Source organism: Ostrinia furnacalis, unplaced genomic scaffold, assembly GCF_004193835.3.
Source record: "Ostrinia furnacalis isolate ACB-3 unplaced genomic scaffold, ASM419383v2 OfSCF7013, whole genome shotgun sequence".
In the NCBI taxonomy this organism is placed as follows: Eukaryota; Metazoa; Arthropoda; class Insecta; order Lepidoptera; family Crambidae; genus Ostrinia; species Ostrinia furnacalis.
The window spans coordinates 210,324-227,512 of record NW_021137252.1 but is presented as its reverse complement, the minus strand read 5'-3'; the positions used below and the strand labels follow the sequence as shown (position 1 = coordinate 227,512).

General features: G+C 43.1%; 1 protein-coding gene across 1 annotated transcript in view; it reads left to right on the top strand.

Annotated features, from left to right (window-relative positions):
* zfh2 (Zn finger homeodomain 2) overlaps positions 1 to 16,428 on the top strand; it is a 48,288-nt gene extending 31,860 nt beyond the window's left edge. Inside the window, exons 2-4 of the mRNA XM_028318795.1 lie at positions 1,369 to 4,135; positions 7,486 to 10,169; positions 11,352 to 16,428. Of these exons, the coding sequence (XP_028174596.1) occupies positions 1,405 to 4,135; positions 7,486 to 10,169; positions 11,352 to 14,198 (8,262 nt within the window). The 5' untranslated portion in view covers positions 1,369 to 1,404 and the 3' untranslated portion in view covers positions 14,199 to 16,428. The remainder of the gene's footprint in view (positions 1 to 1,368; positions 4,136 to 7,485; positions 10,170 to 11,351) is intronic.
* Positions 16,429 to 17,189: the final 761 nt, after the last annotated feature.

Here is a 17,189-nt window from a genome sequence, read left to right as displayed (position 1 = left end):
TTCCTATTGGCAATTTTGTAATTAGATTTGGAAATTACTGCCTTGCTACGTGTTGTTATTGCAGTAATTAAAAATATCTTATCAATCTTAGTTGCTCAAGAAAATAGTTCTAATGAATATGGTCGACTCGAATAAAATCTTAGAACTTGATTCTAATATACTAGTGTTATAAATTAGGTACGTTATCTTATTGGAAATCATGTGATATTTCTTTTTATCCTGTTTGCTGTCAACTAAATACACAATACATTATTACCTAGTTCTTCATATGTTTTGTAGGATTTATATCTTTGATAAAAGCCGAGATAACGGAGATGACGGCTTAATCTCGATTTTAACGAATTTTTATTCTAGTTCATCCGATTACTTATCAACACTCATCGTCATAATGATTTTTCCATCAACATCCTTATTACATTGCATGAAGAATTATATTCCAATAAGACTTCACATTCCAACTGAAAATTCAATATTTGCAGAGTTCCAAGTTTGTTGGTTGCTTAATTGTAAATGTGTCACCGTTGACAACTTTGACAGCTGTCATTCGGATAAATTGATCGCGCTTGTTTGCGCAAATAACAGTTAGATAAGCGATTACCATGTATTTTAATTTGAGTAGGTATGTGTACATAGCTTAAGGGACTCTTCTTGCCTGTGGGAATTGAGAAGTGTTATCGGCTGTTTGTGAGATTAGGCAATGTATTAATGAAATCAACAGCTCCGATAAAATATTCCATGGCTCTTCAAAATCATGTTGAACTAATACTTTGAAAACGATTCGCTTCATTTTTATCTACCTATCCAAGTTTAGTTAAGGTGCTTTGGGAATTGGAACGAATGCTTGAAAGCGAAGCACATTTTTGTCAACTGCGACACAGCGAATCATTTGCATGAATAAAATCGATACTTGTTACTCAAACGATGACAAAATGTAACGTTTGAAAACAAAAAGGGTGACATAAGCGATCGCCCCACCCACTTCCGGTTGCGACGACGCCAATACAATCTATTCAGCAGTCACCTTCAGCTAACTAGGTGAAACTGGTCCGTGAGAAATAGGCGATGGTTAAATTGTTTAATATGGATAGGGATTGGTGATTCACGAGGATCTTTGAACAGTTGAGGTTCAGCGTCCATTTGTTATGTGTGATCTGAGAGTCGATGGATCTTTTTTTTTTCTCTAGTTTATAATTTTATTAGGTTTGAGATGTAGTACCTACCTGAATTACCTATATTTGTGTGTTTTTGGACGATTATATTCAGTTTTTATCCATTTTGTTGTATCATTTCTCACATTCGCTGCCGTTCTTACAGGTTGTTGGATAAGTTTCTTTGATTTGCTAAAGATTTGGTTGTTTATTGTTACAGGAGAGCATGTGATGCCGGCCTTTGACGCCCGGCGCCATGCCCACGCCGCTGCAGCCCGGCGGCCCCGCTAGCGGCCCGCCTCCGGAGCGCAAGCGGCGCCGCAAGCGCGACGACCCGCAGAGCTCAGCCGCGCTCGAGCCCGACGACGACGACGGCGACATGAGTCCCGAGGAGGAGCCGCGCAACGCACCCGCGGCTCCGGCGGCGCCCACGCCCGCGCCCTCGTCCGCACCCGCGCCCACCTCACCGCCCGCCGCGCCCGATGCCGTCGACCTCACCTCGCGAAGAGACTCGCCGCCGCTCTCCTCCGACGTCGAACGATTCGACGGCAAAATCGTCTACAACCCCGACGGATCCGCCTACATCATCGAAGATCCCGAACTGTCTGAGGGCGAGACTAGCCTGCCCGACTTGCCTAAAATAGAACCTGGGTGCATAGTCGACAGCCGCGGCAGCAACGTCGAAAGGCAGCTTGAATTCCCTCAGATCGCCAGTGCGTTCTACGTATCCAGAAACCCTTCGTTATATGGCGCACTGTACGGTAGACTAGCGGCAGAAAGAGCGCGGGCGAGGCCTGACGCGCCAGTGATGCACAGCTACCGAGTGTTCAGCTTTCGCGGAGGAAAAGATGCTCCTAGACCGCCCTCACCGCCAGCTGAGTGCCCAATCAGCGTTCCTGTTAAACCAATCCTTATGTGTTTTATATGTAAATTGAGTTTTGGCTACGCTAAATCTTTTGTAGCACATGCACAATCAGACCATAGTTTATCGTTACTTGACTCAGAACGAGACGCCTTATCAAGAGAAAACGCTTCTGCTATCATCCAATGCGTTGGCAAAGATAAAGAACCGCTAGTCTCATTTTTAGAACCAGTAGGCACTGCTGCACCACCTCGTGCGTCAGTTTCTGACAGTCCTGCAAACATGTCAGAGCTTTCAAGTCCTTCCATGGACAAACGGCCAGAAACAGTGACCCCCGACAGAGACAATGACTCAATGTTGCCTAATGGAACATGCGATGACAGAAGGCCTAGTCCAAATGCTTGGAGACCACCAAGGTCGATAGCAGAGTCCATGATGCCGCAGCATTCCCTGATATCTGTAGCACATCCTCATACGATAAATGCTTCAGTACAACAACGGGTTAGTCCAAATTCTTCCCCACCGTTCCAAGCAACTCCTCCAGCTTTCCTTTCGGGTACGACGATAGGTGTTTGTCCAGACCACCTGGGGGGTAGACCCTCTGGTGCTGATTGTCCAAAATGTGAGTTGATACTGAATTCTGGAAGACTAGGTGGTCCATTAGCTGGAATGCATAGTCGCAATTCATGTAAAACTTTGAAATGCCCGAAGTGTAACTGGCATTACAAATACCAGGAAACCTTAGAAATTCATATGAAAGAAAAACATCCCGAAGCTGAGACAAGTTGCATTTACTGCATAGCTGGCCAACCACATCCTAGGTTAGCGCGCGGTGAAACTTATACCTGTGGCTACAAACCATACAGATGCGAGGTGTGTAATTACTCGACAACAACTAAAGGCAATCTCAGCATACATATGCAATCGGATAAGCATTTAAATAACATGCAAGAGTTACAGAATGGTGGTAATCCTGGAGAAGGAACTTTACCTCCTGCTCCACAGCATACTCCGCCTGGTGTCCATAAACCACCACTGCCACATCATTCGCCTTTAGGTCAAAAGCCAAAGCCCACTTTCCGTTGCGATGTTTGTAATTATGAAACAAATGTGGCTCGTAACCTAAGAATACACATGACATCTGAAAAGCATACCCACAACATGCTGGTATTACAACAAAACGTGAAGCATATGCAAACACTTTCAGCGTTACATCACAGACAACAAAGCCAACAACAACTCGAAAGCTTGTTACACTTTCATGGAGGAGACGCACCCCCTCCACCAAATCCAGAAGCTGCTCTCGCTGACATGGCTTATAATCAAGCACTTATGATTCAACTAATGACTGGAGGTCCTGGTCCTTCACCACCTGAACTTGGCGCCCATCTCGATGTTGGCCTAAACCCAGAAGCAATGGAGCCCCCACCAGAACCGGCGGATCCTGAACCAGAGAGAACTTTCCATTGCTGCATATGCAATTGCTTCTCAACAGACTCTCTTGAAGCATTGGGTCACCACTTAGCTCAGGACCGAACAAAAATCAGAGAGCAGGAGATTTTGGCTTTGGTGGCAGGTCACTACGTTTGCAAACTCTGCACCTACAAGACAAACTTGAAAGCTAACTTCCAACTACATTGCAAGACTGATAAACATTTACAAAGACTACAACATGTGAATCATGTTAAAGAAGGAGGGCCAAGGAACGAATGGAAGTTGAAGTTCTGTGGTGGCGTAGGAACCGGTGGTGCCGGTGTTGGTGGAGTGCAAGTTAGGTGTTGTGCTTGTGATTATTACACCAATTCCGCTCATAAATTGCAGCTTCACGCTGCCGGTGCTAGGCATGAAGCCGCTACTCTATTGTTGAGACATCTTCGGGACTGTGCGTCTCGGATTCCTCGTGAAAGACCCCGTGTGTACCGCTGTGCTCTCTGTGGCTTTGGTGCTCCTCATCGCCTGTCACTTCTGCAGCATGTGCGATCTGTGAAACATCTACAAATGGAACAAATTCATCAACTGCAGCGCCGTTCTGAAGGCAAGGACCCCACTCCTGACGTTGCTGAACTCTTCCAAATGATTCCGCAACCACCAGAACTACCTAGCCCGTTCGATCAACAAGAAAATGGTAAATATGCTTTTATTTTCTTTGAATAAATCAAACATTAACAAGATTTAGCGAACCTCTCTACAAAATAACTAAGTAGGTATTATAATAGGAAAAGTTTTAATTGAATTTTTTAGTTTGTCTTTTCATGTTCACTAGCGTAATAAGGAAATAGCTTATTTGTTAGCTAATAATTTTCCAACCGTGACTGCTCTATTGTTATTCCGTTGTAACTTCCTCGAGGCGTTGTCTTTGTACAGTTACTACAGCCTAATGATAATTAGCGCGTTACAAAATAACTACAACTAACAAAGTAAAAACTGTGGTACCGAGAGCGTTTTGAAATAACTCAAATAATGATTGGATGCGCGTGCGCACCTCAATCAACCGGCTGTTATTTTTTTGTCTCAATAGATGTCGCTCGCTGCAATGCGTTTTTTTTCACTGAGCAAACATCGAAAACTGTATAATATTATTTATTACCTTTGTACTAAACACATTTCGTAACATTTTATTCTATAAAGCGTGAAAATCCCATTAAAATTAATTCAACCAAAACCATTACCGTCGTTCATACCGATAAAGTAATACAGAGTCGACTTATGAATGTGATTTCGAAACGTCACTATCGGTTTCCAATTTAATCCGATTCGTTCCTTAATCAATTTTGTTCTGCATTTTTTACATCCGAACCCATTCTATGAGTTGTGTTAAATATACAATTTGCTTAGTGTTAATTTGCTTAAGTGGACTCAAAAATGAGGTATGAGGTTGTTTAGTTATCGGGTGCTTAATTATCGCTTCCCGCGTGACCGTCATGTCGTGTTCAATCTAAGAAGCAATCTCCATTTACGGCGATGAGCATTTAGCGAAGAATTCGTAATCACAATAATGAGATAATTACACACGGACAAAATTTAATTTAAAGCGCGCAACATTAGAACAGGTTTCTTTAATAACGTACGCCTTACACGGTGTCGCCACAGTCGGATGCCGTCATTGGTCGGAGGCGGCTCCGCCCCGCGAGCGAGGGAGACGGAAAGAAGATTTGAATTGAGAACGCGAATTTTCCATAAGTACCGCACGCGGGACAATGACTCGCATTACGTATGTGCCCGTCGCGCATTAAGGATGATTGCCCCCTTGTGATGAGCCAGCTACATCATCGTACAATGTCGCCGGCCGCATCGCCGTCGCATGTTTATAGCCACGGTGAAATACGATAAACTCCGAGAGAAATGTGGAGGCGAAAGAAATCCGGCTTACACCATTGTGCACCTCATGTTTATGCTTATTACTTATTTTCACCTTATTGAGCAAGCTGCTTTAAACGATCGATTTTGGTACCTATACATTTTAGTTTCTCGAATTGCCTTAGGCCCATTGTGAACCACAGCAATAAACTAAATGTTATGCGTTCAAAGATTTCTTCTATTCATTCATATTTACATATTCAAAATCAACGTTTTAAGGCGTTCAAATTTAAGTATTTTGAAATCTTAAATAAACATTCCTTGCCCACAGCTCCAGTCCCTTGGTTACTAATTTCATTATTACTCATCCCCGTCATCAATTCAATTTTAACAAGAATAAAAACCGGTTGTTGATTCAGTCCTTTTGCCCAAGAAGTGGCACCCTAACACGAGATGTTTTTGCTCATATCTTTTATAAAAAGCGTCATTTATTAAACAAGTGAGTGAAACCTTGATGCCTCCTTGTCGTTTATTGAAACCTGTTTCAAAAGCAAGCATTGAATAAAGCGTTACTATCTCATACCAAATTAAAAGAAGGTCCACAATAATGGCTAAAATCTTATCACAAGACTTGAATAACTGCTAAGATTCGTTATTGTTCTGAGTAGAAATTAAAATTTAATCACCCTGAAATAATGCGAAGACGCAACCCCAAGACTGGAAGACAGTAAAACATTTAAAGCCCCATTGTGGTCCTGACGCCACATTGTAAAAATTCTGACCTAAATCTCGCAAAACAAAACTTCACTGCACAATACCTACTTTACGACGCTATAACGATGTGGTGTTTCCTTAGAAAAGGCCCTTTGTCCATTGACAAAAAGCATCGGAGATCGCATTTGTGCAGACGAGGTCCCTTTACCTGGCCATTGTTCTATGCTCCTACCAGACTTCGGGTCGGCGATGCCACATCATAAATAATTACATTCACTGGTCACTCCGTCCCTGCATTGGGGTCAGTTGCGCTATCATTATTATTAGCACGGATTTACTTATCCCCCTTTCATTAGTGTAACGGTTTTAACGCTTAAAACTATGGAACGGGTTCCCAAACAGGGGCTGACGGGTTTCAGGTTTGCTGGACTGTGAGAAATTTTAACATTTTTAATTAAGAAAGTTGTTGAGGATTTACATGTCTGCGATTCAAGCGAACAATATACTTTGTTAGCCAAATGAGGACGTATGCAAATTGACAGATTTTTTTTGTTTTAATTCAAGTTCAGTTTTTTTTTTTTTTTCAATTAAACTACTTACAATTAATAAAGCTTCAACATGCGTAGTATTTGAATTGCTTTGTAAATAATATGTAAAGTAGTAAAATCTAAAATTCTAATCAATGATATGAAATTTCGTTTAGTTTTTTTCAAGCAACAATACTCGTATGTATGTAATACAATAGTTTGATGGAATGTCAGTAGCTTGTTCATCTATTAAGTAAAATTGTAACGTTACCTTAACGAATCTGGGAGCCCATCCCTACATTGGCCGTTTCTTTCACCTTCCTTATTTGAGCGTAAACAATGCGGGCCAGCTTCTTTCACACGCTGCCGCGGACTTATCCCTGGTCAAATAATAATTGCACACTCACATCTAGACAACCGTCTCGCTCACACCCACCGTCACATACGTCAACTCTCCCGTATGCATTTGATCCGATGCGAAACGAAATATTCGAAACCTTTTGTAATAATGAACAATGATTGTTTGCTCGTCCTGTATCTCCTTTGTGTGCAAAATTACAATATACTTGTTACGTTAGCATTAACCACCGTGCATGTGTGCGTACGGGATGGATAGAGCCGATACCTTTGTCTTGCCGGGACGTCGCAAACAAAACGACTCGTACTAATAATATAAAAGAGAAGAATTTTATTTTTAACTTCAATTCAGAAAAGTTACAAACGCTCGCACCGAACAATAGTGAGCTTCATTTATAGAAATAATCTTTTTTGTAGATAAATCTCACGTAGACGTAGGTAGCCATTGTGGTCTTACGGAATACAGATCGCTGTTCATTCGTGTTGCAGATTCCGCGGCAGGAGGTTCGCTAAATCAAATACACTGGTGATTTGCTTTAGTAGTGTAAAACAATCTGATTGTTTTTTCTTTTGTCAACAGATAACAAAGAACCTATCGATCAGAAGCCAGAACTGACTCAAGAACAAAAAATGATGCGGTTTTTGGAACAGCATCAGCAACAACAGCAAACACAACAACAACAGCAAGTCCAACAGAGTTCCAATGAGAGGGATGAGGAGCGCGAGACGCCCGGCCCACATGCGTGCCCCTATTGCAACTTTAGCTGTGGAAGCGAGGCGCGTTTACACGCGCATGTTTCTTCAATTCATGGCGACACTGTGAGACATTTTATCTGCCCGCTGTGTCAAGATGCATTCAAAGAAAGACCGGCTCTCGAACGACATGTCATGCAAATTCATTCAGTCAATTCAGAGGGCTTGCAGAGACTTTTGTTACTCGTCGATCAAAGCCATTGGCTAAACGGCGGGCAGTCGCAGCGAGATGAAACGAAACAGGGAGAGGACGAACGTGAGATTTCATCGCCTCGATCTGAGGGCAGTGCAGACGGCGAGACCGAACGTTGTTCGGCTTGTAACCGAACATTCCGCAATGTTGACGAACTTTGCCAACACCAAAACGAATCTGGCCATCTTGAACTAAAACAAACACCTCAAGGCCCTGGGTACGTGTGCTGGAAAAAAGGATGCAACCGTTATTTTGAAGCGGCCCATGCCCTACAAAACCATTTCAGGGAAGCCCACGCTCGTAACTCGATAGCAAACATGTCTGTATCAGAAAAGCATGTTTACAAGTATAGATGCAATCAATGCAGCCTCGCCTTTAAGACTGTAGAGAAATTACAACTTCATTCTCAATACCACGTGATTCGTGACGCCACCAAATGTGTTTTATGTGGGAGGAGCTTCAGATCTGTACTCGCGCTGCAGAAGCACGTTGAGACATCCCATCCTGAGCTTTCCGAAGAAGAACTGAACGCATTCAAGAGAAGCCTGGCGTCTAATCCCTTGCTCCAATCTAATCAAGGCACGGCGTTAGACTCCGCCACTGCTGAGTTATTACGCAAAGAAGCGCTCAGAACGCCAGATGATGAGTTGGCTGATACGGAAGACAGAGACTCAAGTGCAACTGTCGCAGATGAGTCGGGACATAATGATGCTGAAAATTCTGATGATTCAATAATCTACAAAGATCAACAATTCTTGGAAGATTATTTGAACTCTCAAGCCATGGCCGAAGATTCGTACAATGACCCTAACCGAAAATACAAGTGTCACAGATGCAAAGTCGCCTTTACCCGTCAATCTTATTTGACCGCCCATAACAAAACCCTCCTACACAGGAAAGGCGAAAAACTAACATATCCAATGGAAAAATATCTAGACCCCAACCGACCATTCAAGTGCGACGTATGCAAAGAATCGTTCACACAAAAGAATATCTTGTTAGTTCATTATAATAGTGTGAGTCATTTGCACAAATTGAAACGAGCCATGCAAGAACAACAGAATAATAACAACCCTCCCGTATCGCCCGGAGCAGGCTCCGCGCCCTCTAATTTGACACTCACACCGAAGAGCACGTCGAGTGAGGAGGACGACCGAAAACGCTACAAATGCAATATTTGCAAAGTTGCCTACACGCAAGGCAGCACGCTCGACATTCACATGAGATCGGTGCTTCACCAGACGCGAGCGGGTAAGATACAAGAGCTGGCCGCGGCCGGTCACGTGGACTTGTCGCGACCCTTAGTAGAGCAGCCGGACAGGAACGACCCCGCCAAAATTTTACAAGACGTTTTGTCGCCAAAAAACACATCCCCTTCGTCTACAAGCAGTGGGGGCCCGCGCTCGTCGCCCCCCGCCCGGCCAGGTAGCCCGCGGTCCCCGCGCGCAGGTAGCGCCTCGTGCGATCGTTGCCACGCGTCATTTCCTACCGGGGAGCTCCTCGACGCACATCGTGCGACCTCATGCCCATTCGGCGATGCGCGGGCGCATTCGCCACTAGGTGACGCAGAAGCAGCGGCACTAGACGAAATGGTCGCCAAGGGCAACCCGCCCAAACGTAACTCACAAATGTATAAACAACTTTTAGAGACCTTTGGATTCGACCTCGTCATGCAGTACAATGAAAATCAGCGGCGAAAAATGCAAGAAGAACGTGAAATGGCGCGGGCGCCTAGTCCTCCGCCGCCGCCGCCGGAGGAGAAGCCTCCGGATGGCGAATCGAAGTCGACGTGCCAGCATTGCAACAAGGAGTTTTCTAGTGTGTTCGTGTTAAAAACTCACTGTGAAGAAGTGCATAAAGATAAAGTTCCTTTGGAGTTCTTGGAACAGTTCGCGGAGCAGTTCAAATCGGAGTATGAGAGGAAGTCGGGTGCTCCGAATTCGCCGCGGGCGGCGTCGCCGGCGCCTCAGGGTGAGAGGTCACCGTCGCCTCGCGGTGATGGTGCTGGTAACTTCAGTGAGAATGGCAATACGCCAAGTGAAGCGCAGGCTGGTGCTCTATTGGCCGCGCAAGTGCAAGAGATGCAGGCAGCTTTGAATATGCTCCAGCTGCAGCAGCAGTTGGGCCAGCTGCATCCGATGGTGGCCCAGATGCTGTCATTAGGGTTGCCACTGGGCCTGAACGTGGGTGCGCTGGCGGCTATGAACCTTCAGCCGCCGCTGGTGCCACTCATGCTGCCTCCTCCACCCTTCGATGCCATGCCCTACGCCCATGATGCTCAACTGAAACAACAGCAGTTGTTACAACAACAACAACAGGTTAGTTCAGTGATTTGTGTAATGCGATACCTAAATGTTTTTTAATTATTATGTATCTTAAAACGTTCACAATAAAGTGCCTTTTGTTTTGACCTATAGCCACGTGGGTAATGTTTACATTGGTCAACAGATTGAAAGGAAATGCCATTCAAGTACATACCTACTTAATTTGCAGAAGTAAATTGTGCGATTATATTAAATGTTTGAACCTAATGACGGATAGTGTCTATACCTACTGAGAACGTTATAAATCCACGGTCGTAAAGGAAATCGTTTTTAAATAATCGCACATTAATTAACTTTTTAATCGACACTTTTAAATGAACTTTATGATATTTATCAATATTCAATTATTTCCATCTCAGAATAATAACTCTTTATAATCGTAGTGTTGATTAATACCACAGTTAAGATTCTTCAAATGATCGTAAAACCAAGGTTAAGCATTTATATTATTATTAAATTATGCTCTATGTATATGGGTTCGAAGGTATATACTTTAAACAGTTATTTAATTAAAAATAGCTTAACGTATTTAACATACACTCATAACTTATCACTTCGCAATCATTGACTATAAACAATAATGCCACTACGAGTATTTCATTATGTCTATTGCACTGTTTTTATTATCTACTGCAAAAGCCCCGAGGCAGCTTTTGCTAAAAATAGGAAAAAAATGACATATTTTCAGTTTCATCAAGATTTATTTCACGTTTATTACGCATATTTAATGAAAAGTTATTTTAGTAGTGATTAAACTAAGTAGTAAATAGTGTCAGTAGGCTTGTGTATGACTAATTTGATGTTTTTTATATGCATCTTTATGACAAAATCGTAAGAATTATTATGAAACTTGATATTGGGCAGCAATTAATAATAATAACTTAACGGATACGTATTTATCCACGAGTTATATTGTAAGATAAGCGACCGATTTAATGTTGGCTATCTGTTTGCACAAAGCAACACAGAGCCTATTGTTACACCTTGGGGCCCGAACGTCTTTTTATTATTATTCAAAGTTACCTGCAAACTGTAAAGAAACTAATACGGATAAATGAATAACTATTTAAATGTTCTTTGTTCGTTCTAAATCACGTGGCTTTGGTTTTCAATACTCAGTGTTATCACTATGTAAACTCAGTGAAGTAAATATTTATGTTTTTCCATTGTTTACAGGCGAACGCTGCCGCTGGACAGAAACGCGCTCGTACTCGCATCACTGACGAGCAGCTGAAGATCTTGCGAGCACACTTTGACATCAACAACTCTCCGAGCGACGAAGCGATAGCCAAGATGGCCAAGCAATCCGGCCTCGCCACTAAGGTAATCAAACATTGGTTCAGGAATACGCTGTTCAAAGAACGCCAGCGGAACAAAGACTCACCTTACAACTTCAACAATCCTCCATCCACAACGCTGAACCTTGAAGAATACGAAAAGACTGGAGAAGCCAAGGTCACGCCTTTAGACACTTCTGCTAGCTCTGACGAAGGTAAACCACCTCCAGAAAAGAAGGCGAAAACTGAAGACATGATGGCACAACAAGAAGTTAAGTCAGAACCCAATGATGAATTGACAATGGAAGAGAAGTATAACTCGTACGAAGACAGGCATCAAGAGGATAAAAGCTTTATATTTCCTCAAGCCCCATCCCAGAGCCCTGCCCCGAGTGTGAATCACTCTGACCATCAGCAAAACATTTCGCGGCCGCAGACGCCGACGCACTTGTCTTTGAATTCCTTGATTCAGTCGCAGTTAGACTCAATTCCAGCTACGAGTATACCACAGCCACCGCATCCGTCAATGTTGCCACCAAAGTTGAATCCTAATTTCACGTCCCCAAACTCCGCGCCCCCGAACGTCCTACCTTTGACCCCAAATCGCAGCCTCAGCCCTGGCAGGGGACCGGCCGATTTCGGACTTTCCGGGGGCAACTCGAACGGATCCAACAGCTCGGGGTCTTCTGGCAAACGCGCCAACAGAACTAGATTTACAGACTATCAAATCAAGGTTCTACAAGAATTTTTCGAAAATAACGCTTACCCAAAGGACGATGATCTTGAATACTTATCTAAACTGCTAGGATTAAGCCCAAGAGTTATTGTTGTCTGGTTCCAAAACGCCCGCCAGAAAGCGAGGAAAGTGTATGAAAACCAACCAGCTGCAGAACCACCAGCAGGAGCTACCGATGATGCTAATAGATTTCAACGCACTCCTGGGCTTAATTATCAATGCAAAAAGTGCCAATTAGTATTCCAACGATATTATGAGTTGATTAGACATCAGAAAACGCATTGTTTTAAAGAAGAAGATGCCAAGAGATCTGCCCAAGCGCAGGCTGCAGCAGCACAGGTGGCGGCCACTTTGAGCAGTGAGGACTCGAACTCAAGTACTGTGGAACACCACGCGCCTCACGTCCCGGTGTCACCGGCCCCTCCTCGTACCCCCACCCCCGCAGCTCCCAATTACCCAGTGTCCCCGGCGCCCCCCGCCCCTCACACCCCAGTCACACCCCTCTCGCATCAGCCAAGAGAAGAAAAAGATGGCAATTTTCAATGTGATAAATGCAACCTTGTCTTCCCTCGTTTCGATTTATGGCGAGAACATCAACTCGTTCACATTATGAACCCAAACCTATTCCCCACATATCCTCCTGATTCCCCTTTTGGCATTCTTCAACAACACGCACAATTGCAACAGCTGAATGCTTCCCTGGGCAACGATGACGCAAGACACCCTTTAGTAGCTGCATTGAATCAACAAGTTGCTAAAAGAAAATTTGATGAGTTTGAGGAGGTGGAAACTGGTGAGCAGCCGAAAGACAAGCGACTGAGGACGACAATTTTACCTGAACAACTGGACTATCTGTACCAAAAATACCAAATTGAATCAAATCCTTCCCGAAAAATGCTCGAGAATATTGCTCGGGAGGTTGGATTAAAAAAAAGAGTTGTACAAGTTTGGTTCCAAAATACACGAGCACGTGAGAGAAAAGGACAATTTCGTGCGCATGCGCAAGTCATCAACAAAAGATGTCCCTTTTGTCCAGCATTGTTCAAGGTTAAAAGCGCACTAGAAAGTCATTTGAGTACGAAGCACGCAGACCAATGTGCAAGAGGCGAAATTAATGTAGATGCACTGCCGGATGAAGAATTGAGCACAGAATCAACGCCAAGTTTTGGCTCCCAACAAAGTGACCGGCAGCAAAATTTTTCCCAAGCGGGGGCTCCCATGTTGCCCCCTATTTTCCCGCCTTTTCACTCAGACATGGAGAAATTTATCAAGCAGTACAGTGAGGAATCAATGAAACGTTATGTAAGCGAACTACAAGCTCACGCGGCCGCCCAACAGAACGGTGGTAACAATGAAAACAGTGAAAGACGTCCTGAACATGGAAAATCGGAGATACCCCTAGATCTCAGCAAGCCTGTTGATCTCTCTCGGCCCGGCTCGGATGCCGACGAGCGCTCGGACACAGCGTCAGAAACGATGGAATTCTACGAGGAAGACGAGCCGACATCGCCGGTGACCGGCCAGCCGCAGACGCCGAGACCCCCCGGCAAACGCTACCGCACTCAAATGTCATCACTGCAAGTTAAAATAATGAAATCATTATTCAGCGACTACAAAACGCCGACAATGGCGGAGTGCGAGGCGCTAGGGCGGGAGATCGGCCTGCCGAAACGCGTGGTGCAAGTTTGGTTCCAAAACGCGCGTGCCAAAGAGAAGAAGGCGCGGCTGGCGGCCGGCCTTTCGGAGGTGTCGGACGCGCCGCCGCCGAAGGAGTGTCGCGTGTGTGACTTCAAGTACAGCCACAAGTACTCGGTGCAAGACCACGTGTTCACGCGCGGGCACATCGCGGCCGTGCGCGCGCGGCTGGAGAGCGGCGTGACGGCGGTGGCGGACGACGGCACGCTGGCGCTGATGCAGATGGCGGCGCGGCTCGAGAGCGGCCTGGGCGGCGAGCTCCACAACGCCTTCCTGCGGCCGCAGCTCGCCGGCAACGGTGAGTGCACCACTTGACCCGGCCCGCCGCCGGCGCTCCCGGGCGCCGCGCGACTCCGGCCCGATTACGTAGAACCTCGCAGCGGCGAGTTTCGCTCGATCGAGTGCAAGTGCGCTCCATTCGATAATGCGCCGATTACACACGACTCGAGCGAGGCTCTTTTCGTGCCGTGACGGTCGTTGCTCCATTTTCCTACTAGTGAGTCCTTTTGTAAATAACGTTTAGATGTTACGTGGAATAGTTTTATTGATATCCTCACGTAGTGTTGGTTTAGTGATTTCGAATCTTTAAGAACGTCTTTGACCACTCTCGGGTCCAGTATAAATCGTCTTCTGAATTTAAAATAGATGCCATTTACCGATAAATAACTCAGCTATTCTGTTTGTCTCATGCGAAAGCTAATGGTGGCACGTACACAGCCGATTCAATCTCAGAAATTATTTTGTAATTCAAATAATTACCAAGTACCTATCGCTCGAAGCGTGGCAACTGATCGAAACAGTAAAAAACATTTCTCAATCTGCCGGTAATAATACAGGCTTAAAATTAGTGTGAAATGGATTATTTTTTCTGAGGCTCGGGTGCCAGAGATTTGTTTTTGATTAATTGTGAAGTTAGTTTTGGTATTTTTGTTCGGTGTTGTGTTTGTGGTCGGCGACGCGGCTGTCGCCAGAAGGCGGCGGGGGCGGCGCTGCCATTCAAATGCAAACGAAACACAACAATGGCAGCGCTAGGACGCGTGAAGGACGCCGTATATATATCTAATGGACCCGATCTGACATATACATTTCGCTCCACATGAATAATCGATTGTTTTCATAACACCCATCAAACAACTTTCTCGATTTTTTCTTTCTTTCTCTAACGGTTCGGAAAACACTAAACACCAACACTACGTCACGATATAGCCTAGTAATCTGTTGCATAATATTATTCTTCCTAGTTGTTCATATTTAAAACTCCTATTAGATATTAGCGACTTGTCGATTGTTGTAGGATTGTAATGAAAACCAAATTATATATTTTAGAAAATTAAAAACGTTTTAGTTATCATGTAAAGTCATAGCGAAGCCTGAAGTCTATATAACTATTTAAATAAGGTGCCTTTTAGGATGGAAGTGTTTTGTAAATTATTATCTCTGAACTCCACTGTATATAATTAAAGTGTACAAGTATACTATTAGTTGTAATGATAAAGTACGCTGTAAAATTGTCTCCGATCACTGCTCGTAATATGTTACGATTAGTTATCTATATAGGTATAAATAAATATATTGTTTGTTTCGTCGAGGCGTCTTAAGAACTTGTGATATAACTGTATATCTAATTAGTGTTTCGCATATCCTTTGCAAATAGCTTGCGGCTGAAGCGCGAGCATCAAAGCACTGAAATACATACAGACATAACATAGTTTGTCGGTTTTACATAATAATAAGTCAGTCGTGTGGGGTCGCGCCGGCTGCAGTTTTTGCTATTCCCTAACATTTACATAAGAGTGTCCCGAGATTGGGGAGTTAGGCGATATGCAAATATTTTCTTCAAATTTAAATGTCCCGAACAATCAAAGCTCGTGCGACGCCTGCCGCACCGCAACCGGCGCACGCGCCGCGGGTGTCGCCATTCTTCTATTTATTTATGTGGAAATTTTTACCTACGTCTATCGTCTTGATACGTCTCTATTGATCTTTCAAATGCAAATATTACACCTTACGACGGAAAGCATAATGCGGCGTATTTACACGCAGCGAGCGCGTACATGCGAGTACAACATTCGCCTTATGATTTAGAGTTTTTAGAGCATGCCTATTTGCATATCGCTTTCTTTTATTTTTATTTTTTTGTTTTGTGTTATGTTTGTATTTATTTTTGTTCTTTGATTTTATTCTAATATTTTGTTTCGTGTAGATATTATTATGTATTCGCACCATGCGATTGGTGTTTTATTTGATATTGACTTTGCCTCCAATTACGACTTCCATAATTTTATTTTAATTTGTATAATTTAATTTTAAAGTAATAACTTGCGATCTGCATTTACTGTTATTAAAATGAACGTTGTTCAGTAGTTGTTTGATACAAAGTCCAGTGCCAGCCAGTGAAAGTATTCTTTGGTAATTTGGGCGACGCACTCGTCGCGATATGAAAGATTTTAAAGTCTTGTAAACTGAATAGTATTATTATAATTATTATCTACAGTTATTATATTTGCAGAATTCGTTGAAATAAATGCAATATTTATATTATTGATTTACGTTTTTTTCTTTTGTTTATGTTTCCTTGGTTCCTTTTATCCTGAGTTTTTTTATGTTTTTATTATTTGAAAAGCAACGTGCTGTCAAAGAGAACGAATATTTGTTTTTTATTCAGAGAATTCAGTCTCCTGGTAAGAGGCACAGAGTTAACTAAAGCTTAAGGGCAGGTGAACCTGTGGTGATTGTAAGTAAGGTAAAGATTACAATGGTTCTCTGCTATTGTAAAAGTAACAAATACCTGGCGAAACTAAAACAAAGCGCCATCTTTGTCTTTATTTAAATGAATCACACAAGTATTGGGTGTCCTTTTTGAAAGACAAAAAATATTTTTAAAGCATACATTTCCGCTTCGTGGGAGGTGGCGTCCTTTGCAATGTTTAAGTATTGAGATTTATGCTGTGCCTCAAGGGAAATTTAACAGATTGCTAGCATCTTAGATTAAATTTAAATATTTCAATATATATTTACCATTAAATAATGATCGTAACGGCACGCTGCGAAGTTCTTTTTTAGTAGTTTTGTTTTGTTTTATTTTTAATATTATATTTAATGAGAACATAATAATATGCTACATTAGCTACATGGCAATTATTTTACAATCTATTCACATTATTTTAATTATTTATAACAAAATACAAGCTAGGTAAACACTTTTGAAAGTTTTAAGTACCTTCCTCTTACACAAAGTTAGAACCATTTAGATAAACTCATCAAATGGTTCATTAAACAAAGTGAATGTTACAAAAAAGAAACAAA